We start from the raw sequence: 12,697 nt of genomic DNA on the forward strand, positions 1-12,697 counted from the left end.
AGTGTGTGGAAAGAGCAGTTATGGAATGATTCCATCTATTTATTTAGATTCATCTGTGGACAGATCTATATGCGTAACATTTATTTTGAGGCTAAAAATCTTAGCCACAAAGGTCTTTTTTGTTGTTGTTCTTTTAAATATATTTTCTTATCAACAAGGCGGTCATTATGTTAGCATTGACGTTGTGCCTACTTTATCCTCTGTAAAGACTCACCATGTTTTGCCTTTTCCATATTAACAAAATATATTCTTGATAACTCGGTTTAAATGTTATATTGGTCTGTATTTAAAAGATTTCTGTATAGAATCTTTTAGAATGTGATATATTTAGTTTCTTTTTGTTGATGTATCTGTTTCCTTTACTAGGTTTTCTTGAAGTGGCTCATACTTATATGAGTTTAGAATTTTTTAAGCAGTCTGATTGGCATAAATGACATGGAATTTCTGTTAGCCAAACAGAAGACTTTAAAGAACTATAGTCTTGACATAGATTGAATTTTTTGTTTTGTCTTCATAACTCAACTTCACAAAGTTTTATGTTTTTAAAACCTTATTTAAAAATTCAGGCTATCTTTGTCATACTGATAAATTATCACACAGCATGGATTCATTGTGTTTTGAATCATTAATGTACTTTTTTTCCAAACAGAAAGAACTCTGCAACATGATACTTGATTGCTGTGCCCAACAAAGGACATATGAGAAATTTTTTGGCTTATTAGCTGGGGTGAGTTCCGACCTCATTTTTCATGTTGGATTTTGATGAAATCACAAGGGTAATTCTGAACATGAGTATTGTGAATTAATGGGTCTGCTTTGTTGCCTGGTCTAATATACTAACATATCTTTGCTGAAAACAAATCGTTCTTTCCTTCCACAGTTTTTCCCCATCTCTGTAGCTTCCTCCCTTCCCACTTCCTGTTTGTAGTTCTTTGATATTACATATCATTCTTCCAGAACTTTGAGGCATTCCACATACTTTGTAACAGTTTCCCAAAGAGAACAATTAAATGCTGTCTTCTCAAAATTTCACAGCAGTTTCTGGTCAAGTACATGTTCAGGCAACATATATAAAGCATGAGCTAAAATAATTTTTTGAATCCAAACTTAACCCATGGAGAAGTATATTTATTTATCTTATATAAATGTGTGTATCTGTGGTCAGCCATGTGTATAGCTTTGTTTTAGCATATAAATCCCAGGTAGATAGTGGTATAAATTAACTGCTTTTTTAAGCATCCCATTATACAACAAATAAGATTGATATTATATACAAATATTTATTAACTTTTGATTGAATAAAATTAGGATTTAATATGGTGTTGACATTTTTATTTTTAATTTATTAGCGGTTTTGCATGCTAAAAAAAGAATACATGGAATCCTTTGAAAGTATATTCAAAGAACAGTATGATACCATCCATCGCTTGGAAACAAACAAATTGAGAAATGTTGCTAAGATGTTTGCTCACCTTTTATACACTGATTCACTTCCATGGAGCGTAAGTAGATGAGTCAATATTTGTACTTCTTTCCTAATCCCCTGTTATTCCGAAATAAATATTATTAAGTATAACATAGCCATACTTTTCCAATGTAGGCAGTGTACTTTAAAATGACATGTGGAGCAAACATCTACTATAATGGCACTCTTTGAGGTTATATTCATGTAACGTGGGATCAAAAAACTAACAGTGTTTGAATGTAAGAAATAACATTTTGAATGATATTAATAGTCTAAACGTTACAATGCTTTTTGAAGGCGATACCTAGGAATGTTTTCAGAAAAAACATAGTTTTTTATCTTATCCGTGAGCATTCATGTGTGTGCATGCTCCGATCCATGTACGGCAGAGTTTGGTGGCACATGATCCTTTGAGTTACTGCCTGTTTCCTGATGGAGTAACTGTCAGAAGTTCCTCTGGTAAGGGCAAGAGAGAAATGACTGTTCTGGCAGGATGTATTTTTCTTAGCCAACACTGAAGTTGGATAAGTGTTTGGGAGGAGTTCCTGTAGTCATAGAACAGGGAAAGATACTCTCGATGGGGAAATGTACACTGGGTTGGAATTTGAACTGCATTCCCGAAGCTGCCACTTAATTGTACAACTGCTGTTCATTCAACAACCATTTGTTTAGTCACCAACTCTGTGCCCAGAAAGAGACACTGGGCTTCCAAAATGAATTATATATGGCCCCTGCTTTCAAGGAGTTAAATACCATATAACAGAAGAGGTAAGATGCCCATGGTAGTAATACAGAATACAAGTGGTAGATTAGGCTGAAGGAATTGAAAAATTCGAAAGAAATTATATCCAAGAAGAAAGAGGATCATATTGTAGAATACCACAGCCCAATGGTAGAATGAAACAACATTGTTGAGCTTATAAACGTTGGACACATTTTGTAATACTTTAAGTACTAAGTGTGTCCTAACCCTGCAGGCTGTTAAACTTTTTTACTTTGTTTTTTTCTTCCTTCTCTGGGAAAATGAAAGGGAAGTTTTAAAACAATTGGAATAGTAAGCTTCTGGAACACACGATCCATTAAAAACTGGAGGTTGCTTTTACTTTTTTTCACCCTGAAATCTCTCTCTATGAGCTTCAGTTTTGAAGCCCTAGTCTTACTATTCAGAACAAGCCGTCATTCTTGGTCTTTACCCTTCTCACGTACTGTATGCACTGGACATACAATGTGATAACATCCGTCCAGATAACTAGGTTTTAGGAGCTAGTAATCTTAGCATTATATGCTAAAGCCAATATTCCTCCCTGCTATAAAAAGCACAGTACTCAGGAAAGAGAATGAACTTCACTTCTGTAGCATCTTAACATTTTGAAAATTTGTATAGAAAAGCAGTCTTAAACTTTCCCAGGTACTATCAGCGTAATGGAAGATATTTATAGATAATTCTTATTGAAGATAACAAATTATAATTTCAGGGGACACTGAAAGTTAGAGATATTGGTCACTGTGTCTTACCATTTGAATACCAAAATAATAATGTCTTTTTTTAATTCTCATTTTCAGGTTCTTGAATGTATAAAACTGAGTGAAGAAACCACTACGTCATCCAGTAGAATTTTTGTGAAAATATTTTTCCAAGAACTGTGTGAATACATGGGTCTTCCTAAACTTAATGCAAGATTAAAGGATGAGTAAGTTTATTATTAAATTTTAAATTAAGCACTTTTTATTCTTACTTTTATTCTCCTACTTTAGCAACCGTAAGTCTACTCTTAGTTGTAAAAATAAGTCCTTAGGACATTCTGTCACTACTCTGACTCTCATGTTCTGTGTGACAGGGGACAACATGAAACTTTTAATGGTCATTTAGTTCAAGTAGAGAAAATGCAGATTTCATGCCTCTTTTAATTTAGTTAGAACATGCAAAATTATTTTTCCATACTGATTGGAATTTTCCAGTAATGAGTATTTGTAGTTTTATTTCATTTTTACCCTAAGGTTGAGGCTTAGAATGATAATGTTTTATTATCAGTGGATAATTGTAAACATATACTGGTGAAGGTCAGTCCTATAAGTCGTATAATTGTTTAGATTATTATGGTGAACTCAGGCTTTGTTCCAGGACTACTTTGTAATCCCTATCCCAGCTCTCTTTCTTGGCAGGTATTCAGATTGCCCATTACCACTTACATTGACGTCTACTCCATTCATACTCCTGAAATCCTTTCAAAGTTTTCTCAGTGATCATCTGCCAAATCCCCCAGTCCTGTACAGTCCTCATGCCTCTTGACCTCTTGGTCTCACTTACACTATTGACCACTTGCTCACTGACACCTTACTTTATTCTCATTCTGCCTTGCTCCTGCCAGTCTCTCTTCTTTGGCCTGCCTCGCTTATGTTCGCCAGAGGTCTGTCCTGAATTCTACATGCTCTTGGCCAATCCATTTGCTTCTCTTAGCTTCATATACTTACTTACTGGTCCTTGTCTACTTGCCAGGCTCTGGGACTCCTTCTCCAGCAAGATGTATTCTGGCCACTCAAACATTGCACAGCTTATGAAACATAATAGTAAGCTGATTCATGCTCCCTTACCTCTGTTTCCAGAGCTGGGAATTCCTTCTCTTGTTCTGTCCAGCAAACTCTTAATCATTCTTCTTATATTGTTACCTTTTCCTATGAAAGATGGTTTTTCCTAACTCTGCTGCTTAGTCCACTGAGTGTGTCACTCAAAACCACGTGACATTGCTGTTTTTCTATTTGTTCCCCTTCTGAGAAACAGCGATTCCATAGTCTTCACCCTTGATTTCTCCTGACTTTTCCCCTTCCGCGTGCCTTGCACAGTACTGTGTAGACATGCGTGTGTGTGTGTACAACAGAAGAGGGCTTTTTTTTTTTAACTTTTCTGTACATACACTCAAATATAAATACACATATGTATCCATAGATTTATATGTGTTATATACGTATATCCTGACTATATATGAAAGTTTTTTTTAAAAAACCTCCTCTCATATAATTATAGAAATCAATTTAATTTCTTTATTTTGTGCCGCACCTCGTGACTTGCGTGATCTTAGTTCCACTATCAGGAATGAACCGGGGCCCCTGGCAGTGAAAGCACTGAGTCCTAACCAGTGGACCGTCAGGGGAATTCCTGGAAGTCAATTTTAGTGAACTGTCACTTGCCCCTACTCATGTCATTAGATAGCATGCAGCCTGACCTAATCGGTGATTTTTAAATCACTTACTTATATTTCATTTACTAATTTAATGTATAGAAATTCTGAAAAATGTATGAGGATTTTGCCTTTTTATCTCCAAGCATTCTGTTCTCTTTTGTTCATTTTCTTTTTCAGAACTCTACAGCCATTCTTTGAAGGATTATTACCCCGAGATAACCCAAGAAACACTCGATTTGCCATCAACTTCTTTACTTCTATTGGTCTTGGAGGTTTAACGTAAGCATTATTATCAGAGTTTTATTCAACTTACTTATCTCAAACTTACCTCATAGTTCCTTCGAGGCAGAATCTAACAGTGGGTTATGTTTTTAATTAGGGATGAACTGCGTGAGCATCTCAAAAATACACCAAAGGTCATTGTGGCACAAAAACCAGATGTTGAGCCAGATAAATCCTCCTCCTCTTCAAGCTCTTCCGAGTCCTCCTCCTCAGAGTCTGACTCCTCTGCCTCTGATTCAGACAGCAGTGACAGCAGTTCAGAGTCTTCTAGTGAAGAAAGCGATTCTTCATCCACCAGTAGTCAGAGCTCAGCCTCAGGTACTGAAAGTCATTTATAATTGATCGTGCTCTTTTCTAACAAGTATGTTGCTGGTGCTGTTTACAAGGGAAGAGAAAATTTGATTGCTTATTTATTTTAGAGTTCACTTGTTTAAAAGCCACAATTAATAATATAAATGATCATCTATCACTGTTGCAGTCTATACTGAATTCAATATTTATAATGTTAGGATTATCTTTTGGAATCCTTTTCATCAAAATGAAGATACTCCGTTGGCAAATATTTGTCTGAGTGCTGACTGAAATGCCTTTCGTAATATCTGTCATCTGCTTTGCAGGAGCTCTCCTGATGGTTGTATTTTAAAGAAATTTTAATTTTTTTAGTATTAACAGTGAAGCCCTTATGTTAGTAATTGACACATACCACATATTCAGTGCATGTCTTATAAATGAACAGCTGTGTAAATTTTCATAAACCATATCCATGTAGCCAGGACCCAGAACAAGAGCAGTCAGTACCCCAGAAGCCTTCCCTTGTTCTCTCCCCTGCTTAGTACCACTCCTCCCATCCATTGGCTCATGGCAACTCCTGTTCTGATTTGCAGTTCTCTAAATTAGTTTTGCCTGTTTTTAACTTTGGAATTATGTATTATGAACTCCTTAATGTCTGGTTTATCTTTCAACTTTATGTTTGTCAGATGCAGCCATACTATGGCATTTAGTTATTTTTCATTCATTCTCATTGCTGTATAGTTTTTCAGTATGTACAAGTGTTTCATAGTATATTTAACATTTATCCTTTTTACTCAATGGAAATTTAAATTTATAAATAGTGTTTCCATGAATGCTATGATACACATCTTTTGGTGACATATGTGCGTATGTGTATACACATTTCTGTTGGATATGTTCCTAGAGGTGGAATCCCTGGTTTGTAGGGTGTGTGTAGATACTGCTGAACAGCTTTCCAAGTGGTTATTCCAGTTTACACTCCCACCAGCCATGGATGGGGCTTCCCCAGTGGCTCAGCAGTAAAGAATTTGCATGCAGTGCAGGAGCTGCAGAAGAGGTGGGTCTGATCCCTGGTTTGGGAGGATCCCCTGGAGGAGGACATGGCAACCCACTCCAGGATTCTTGCCTGGAGAATGCCATGGACAGAGGAGCCTGGCAGGTTACAGTCCATAGGGTCACAAAGACTCGGACATGATTGAAGCAACTTAACATCCAGGCAGCCATGTGTGAGAGTTGCAGTAGCTCCCATCTTCACTAATGTTTTAACCATCATTTTCATTTTAGCCATTTTGGTGGGTATGTGGTGGTATTGCATTGTGATTTTAATTTGCATTTCCTTGATCACTAGTGAGGCTGAGCATCATTTTGTGTATTATTGGCCATTTGAATCTTTTCTTTTTGTTAAGTGGCTGTTCTAAGCTTTTTGCCTCCCCCTACCCTTTTTAAATTATGTTGTCTTTTCTGTTTATTTATAAGTGCATTTATGTATTTTGGATATGTCTCTTTTGTCACATGTATGTATTGCAAATAACTAGCCCTGTTCCTGTCTCTTAAGCCCTGTGAGGCAACCAGAGCTCTGCTGGTTTCTTCCCTCGGCAGCAGCCCTGAATCAGCAGATGCTTGCAGGAAGAAGGTGACATCAGCTCACTTCTCTGTGGTTCTGCCTTCTCTTGAATCTTGGCCCTTCTAATCCTCCTTTTGTTTTTGCCAGCTCACTGGTGTCTTCTTTACTTTTTATTTTAAAATAATTTTGACTTATAAGAAGGTTACAAAAATAGTACAGAGAATTTCCATATAGCTTTCACCCAACTTTCCCTAATGTTAGTAGTATCTTCCATAATTATAGTTTAGTTATCAAAATCAGGAAATTAACATTGGGAAAAGTCTGAATTTCACCAGTTTTTCCACTGATGTCCCTTTTCTTGTTCCAGGATCCTTATTGGCCTTTAATTGTATTTCTCTTTAGCCTTCTATATAACCCATGATAGCTTCTCTCAGGCTTTCGTTGGTTTGAATGGCTTTGACCCTTTTTAAGTCCTTTGGTCACTTACTGTGCACAATCTCACTCAGTGTGAATATCTGTCTGATGTTTTCTCATGATTAGAAGGAGATTATTCATTTTTGGCCAGGATACCATAGAGATGATGTGTTATTCTTACTTTGCCTTACTGAGAAGTTGATAATATTGATATGTCTTATAGGTGATACTAATATGTCTTATAGGTGATACTAACTTTAATCACTTGGTTATGGTGATATCTGCTGTATTTTTCATGGAAACCGTTTTTCTCTATAAATTACTGTTATAGGAAGATAATTCAGTACGATGCAGATCTCTTTCTCCTCTTAGTCTTCTATTTTTGCGCCCATCTTTGGATCTTATCTGCAACACTTGTTACTATAATGTTTGCCAAATGGTGGTTTTTCTATTTGTCTCTGTTTTTCTGCATTTAATAATGAAATTTCTCTTGTAAGAAAGAGTTGTGCCCCCTGCATTTATTTATTAATCGTGTTACATATATCAGTGTAGACTCACGGATATTTATCTTATTCTGTGAGTTAAAGTCCACTGCCGTCATTTATTTTCTTGTTCATATCATTTCAGCTTTGGCAATTAGAAGTTCCTTCAAGTTGACTTCTGTGTTCTTTTGACACACACCCATCCTTTTTTTCTTGAGCGCTTACTTCCTTATAGCATCTCAAGTTGTTTCAGATCTTTAATGCCATTAAATAGCAGATTTTAAGCTTTTATCGGGCATTTCTAGTTGTTTTCAGCAACATTACTAGTCTTTCACAATCTTCTTCATCTTCCTTGGAAGAGAAAGTGCTGTAGTAAAGTATTTTTTCAAATATGCCATTTTCTAAAAAGGTCTATGTTGTTTTCCCCAGGGCCAACTCTGCTTTCTTTCACCATAGTATCTTAATTTAAATAAGAGAGAGTCTGATTGCCCAAAATGCATGTCATTTCTTGTTTTTTTAGTGTGTATTTCAGAGACGCAGCACTTGTCCTCACAGCCTTATTAGTAGGTTAGTCAGGCTAGTCTTTACACACTTGTTTCTCTTCAGAGTGTTTTACATACTATGTGGCATCCAGAATTAGGGGACTCGGTGATTTATATTGTTAGAGCAAGACTCCATTTACTCACAGGAAGTTTTATTCTTAAGTTGAAATATACTAACATCGTTCATTTACCATTCACCTCTAAAGAATTTGTTATTTCATGGTATCTGTTTTGAGAACAGATGATAACACAGCATGAACTGCTGCAGTAAGGAAGCTTGCTGATTCAAAATTAATTTGCCTCATCATACAATTTCAGTAGAGAGCTTTCAGTTTTATTAATAACATATTAAATAGCATAAAAGCAATATGAACATATACCAAATTAGAAAATTGTAAAGCAAACACCAGAGAGGAAAATGCATATTACTGTAGGGCTCAGGTTTTGGTGTCAAGAAGCACCAGGGGTGGGATACAGAGGGTCAGAGAGAGGCGTTGATTCTGCACAGAGCCAGATGGTTTCTGCTTGGGTAGCTGTAGTTCAGCTGAACTGCTTGATAGGAACCAGAGAAACTGGTCCTTTGTGGCAAACCAGGACCCATGGTTTGCCACGGGTAGGCATTTGGCAGGAGAAATAGACGCTGGTACATTTGAGTGGAGGTAGGACAAAGATAGGCAACTTTCCACCTTTGACAGAAATTGTGGTCTTCTCAGTACTTTTGATATGTACCCAAAGCAGATAACACAAAGTGGCTAAGTGTGTTTTATAGCTTAAAATGGGTAAGATATTTCATTTTAATTAATACTTATATTTGTGGACAAACCAATAAAAGAAAAGTTTCAAAGCCTTGGAAGAGTTTTCTTAGCAATCAAGCCTTTGTGGCTCTCATAAAGCCTATGCTTAGATTCCATCATAGCTTCTCTTTGCATAGTTACTACTTCTCTGGTAGCAGGACTGTTATTTTTGTAGGCAGAGGTTTGTATTTGAAAAATATGTATTCCTGTTTTTACACAAACCCAGTCATCCCATTCAACCCACCTTTTAGGAAGTGATGTTGCTGGCATGTAGGATCATTGTATTTTAATTATGTATCATATCTGACATTATATTTCATATGACATAATGCATATGGGCTGAAATTTATGTTTTGGATAAAATTTGTAAGTGCAAATGTACCACTTTAGTCACATCATTAAAACTTTTACATTTCCTATATACCTTATTTAAAACATTTGTTTAAGGATCAAAGCAGTTACTTCAGTAACTAATGTATTATATTGTATATTCTTAAAAATTATATTTTTTGTATACTGTTCTGTCATCAGATTTTGCATTCAGTTAATTTGATTCTTCTTCCAGTTTGTCTGAATTAGTAAACAAACCTATAATGTATAAATAAATATTTTTTTTCAATTGTGAAATTAAGATTAAAATATAAGCTAACTAACTATATTTCATTTTACACATGCAGCTAAAAATGTAAGAAAGAAGGGGCATGGGAACCACAGAAGTAAAGAAGTAGATAAATTGATCAGGAAACAAGAAATAAATGACAGAAAACAAGAAGAAAGGAGGCCAGAGCATCGGCACCAGGAGACAAGGACTGAGAGAGAAAGGAGGTCAGAGAAACCCAGAGAGAGGGACTCAAGAGGCTCTGGAACAACATACACTTCAGACAGAGGGATTCCTTCTGCGAGAAACAGCTGCAGCAGAGCCGTGCATGACCGAGACCAAGAAGCACGCGTGGATTTGGCACGTAATCATGGGGATCCCGAAAAGAAAAGGGAGAGGAGAAATTCTTTCTCTGAAAATGAGCACAGACATCGAAACAGGGACAGTGAGAATTTTAGAAGGAGGGATAGATCCAAGTCAAGAGAAAAAAATAAAAAACATTCAGGTTCTAGAAGCGAGGACGATAGGTATCAGAACGGTGCTGAGAGGCAATGGGAAAAACCTAGCCGATACTCTGAACAATCCGGAGAATCAAAGAAAAGTCAGGACCGGCGAAGAGAAAAGTCTCCAACAAAGCAAAAAAAATAATTCTGCAAAATCACAGAAACTGAACATGCCTTATATTCAGTTGCAACAAAGTATTTTTTACATCGATTGACAAACTTTGTAGAGAATTATTGTATAAAGTACTGGTTTGTATTTGTACATTTAAAAATGTTTTCATTTTAATATGTTTTATAATTGATATGTCTCAAGGCCTTCTACAAAAAATTATTTGAGAAGTTTCACCAGAGAGGGTTATAATTCTTGCCTATATTTTGTTAATAAAACAATCAAATGCTCATTGAATTGATGATTTTTTTATCAACAATTTTTTTTCTGATAATGTTTCTAATTGTTTATTGAAATATTATAATGAATTGTTAGTGACTTTTTATTTGTAACTGAAGACCAAAATAGATGAACCTTTTTAAGGTTTTTGCTTTGTTAATGAGATACTATAAACTTTTCTTAGGAGTCTTGCTTTTTTTAAAGTAGAGGAATTATTTTAAGTTTTATTTTATGTCTTTAACAAAATATGTATGTATAATTTTTTTTCAGAAGTGTTTCAGTGAAGCTAGGTGTGTGTTAGTCTTTAAACAGATACATAGCTGTCTTATTTAAAAATTAGGACTTTTCTCATTGATAACATTTCTTTCTGGACTGTTAGGTTAACTTTTAATTGAAATTCTTTGTGATTAGTGCTTTTTCTCAGCCTTGAAGTTCTGTCACTGTTGGTAAGTTACTATGTATTTAAGCTTTAATGTGGATTAATAGGTTATTGGAAAACACGCAGTCATGAGAAATACAGGCAAGACCAACAGTGAAATAATTTTAGTTTTTTTATAAGAATTTTAAGGGTTGCTATCCTTGTAACTCTCAGCAGTTACTGTGTGACCATATTATTTATTACTTTTGAAATAAAATATTGCCTCTGAAATTTTAGATTTGCTGACATTAAACCGCATTTAGTAAATAAGCTATTTGTACTTGCTCACCTTAAGAGTACATAAAATCCATTTTAGCCAGTGTCCAGATTCAAGAATAATCTTAAACCATTTTAAAAAATCAAACTATTTTAAAGTTTGGCTTTTGGGCATACTCCAATTTATTTAAGAACTTGAGTATAGGGGCTTCCCTGGTGGCTCAGTGGTAAAGAATCTGCCTGCCAATGCAGAAGATACGGTTAGGTCCCTGGTCCAGGACATGCCACGGAGCAGTTAAGCCCGTGTTCTAGAGCCCACAACTATTGAGCCTGTGATGTGGAGCCAAAGGGTGGCAACGACTGAGCCCACGTGCTGCAGCTACTGAAGCCTAGTGCCTAGAGCCTGTGCGCCACAATGCTCAGAGCCTCTGCAATTAGCAGCCCACGCACCACGACTAAAGAGCCTTGCAGCATCCAAGACCCAGCACAGCCAAAATGAATAAAATTATATATTAAAAAAGAACTTGAGCATAAGTATAATAAAGTCCATGTCGATAAAGGCATACTATGTTCTCTTTCTCTTCTCCCCCTGTCGCCCGAGTATTAATTGAATATGGCAGTTTGGAAAAAGTACCTGTGTTGGTTAGAAGGTGGTAAGTTGTGATTAGAAAGGACCATCACAGATGTAGTACATTTCACAGAACTGTGAAGCTCAGCAAATCGGATTTAAGTAACATACAGGTTGTAAGCCCTAAGGGAAATAAATGAGTTAATTCTTTTAACTTTATTATCTAATTATTATCTAACATTCATCTTTAGAGGCGTTAACAAGGAAAATGTACTAGAAATTTTATTTTCTCAACATTATTTCATAATTTTCTAAATGTAAAAATGGGAAACCATTCTTTTTATTGAGTGCTTAAGATGTTAAAGAGTTTTTAAAGTAGATTTTTTTTTTTAATGTAACTTTTATTGAACTTCTACGTTGCCAAGTCTATTCTAGGAATTAAAGATAAAGCCATGAAGAAAACAAAGTCTCAACTCTTAGATAGTATCGTTGGGAAAGAGACCGGCAAAAGACAATGAACAAAGAAATGTAAGTGTACCCAGTGGTAATAAATGCTATGAAGAAGAAAGGAAAGGAGAGAGTGTGATAATGGAGGAGGACAGAGGGTGATGATTCTACCTAGGAAGCTTGGAGAAGAGCTCTCATAAGGTGGCATTTAACTGAAGCAGAAGGAACTGCTGAGGCATAAATGTTTATTTATAATAAATATTGCCTGGAAATTTTTGTTAACATTTCCTGTTCTACTTAGTTCAGCTTTCTTTGCTGCTCAGTATTTTATTAATATTTACTCTTAGAAAAGCAATTAATGGAACACCTAAGTGCCTTCAGGCAGAGGTTTTTAAGAGTAAGGGAGTCATATCAGGACATAATAAATAAGAGCCTAGGTGAAGAATACACTTTCTGCCTTCTGGATGCATTTCTGAAGCATCAGATATTTGTTCCCATCCACCGCCTGCCACTGAGGCAGATTTCTCACTTTCATCCTTTTTAATA

General features: G+C 35.8%; 1 protein-coding gene across 1 annotated transcript in view; it reads left to right on the forward strand.

Annotated features, from left to right (window-relative positions):
* CWC22 (CWC22 spliceosome-associated protein) overlaps window positions 1-10,515 on the forward strand; it is a 62,459-nt gene extending 51,944 nt beyond the window's left edge. The window contains exons 15-20 of the mRNA XM_010859743.1: window positions 650-727; window positions 1,350-1,502; window positions 3,029-3,156; window positions 4,822-4,923; window positions 5,024-5,244; window positions 9,691-10,515. Of these exons, the coding sequence (XP_010858045.1) occupies window positions 650-727; window positions 1,350-1,502; window positions 3,029-3,156; window positions 4,822-4,923; window positions 5,024-5,244; window positions 9,691-10,259 (1,251 nt within the window). The 3' untranslated portion in view covers window positions 10,260-10,515. The remainder of the gene's footprint in view (window positions 1-649; window positions 728-1,349; window positions 1,503-3,028; window positions 3,157-4,821; window positions 4,924-5,023; window positions 5,245-9,690) is intronic.
* The last annotated feature ends 2,182 nt before the right edge of the window (window positions 10,516-12,697 follow it).

This window comes from Bison bison, unplaced genomic scaffold (assembly GCF_000754665.1).
Source record: "Bison bison bison isolate TAMUID 2011002044 unplaced genomic scaffold, Bison_UMD1.0 scf7180017864460, whole genome shotgun sequence".
Taxonomy (NCBI): domain Eukaryota; kingdom Metazoa; phylum Chordata; class Mammalia; order Artiodactyla; family Bovidae; genus Bison; species Bison bison.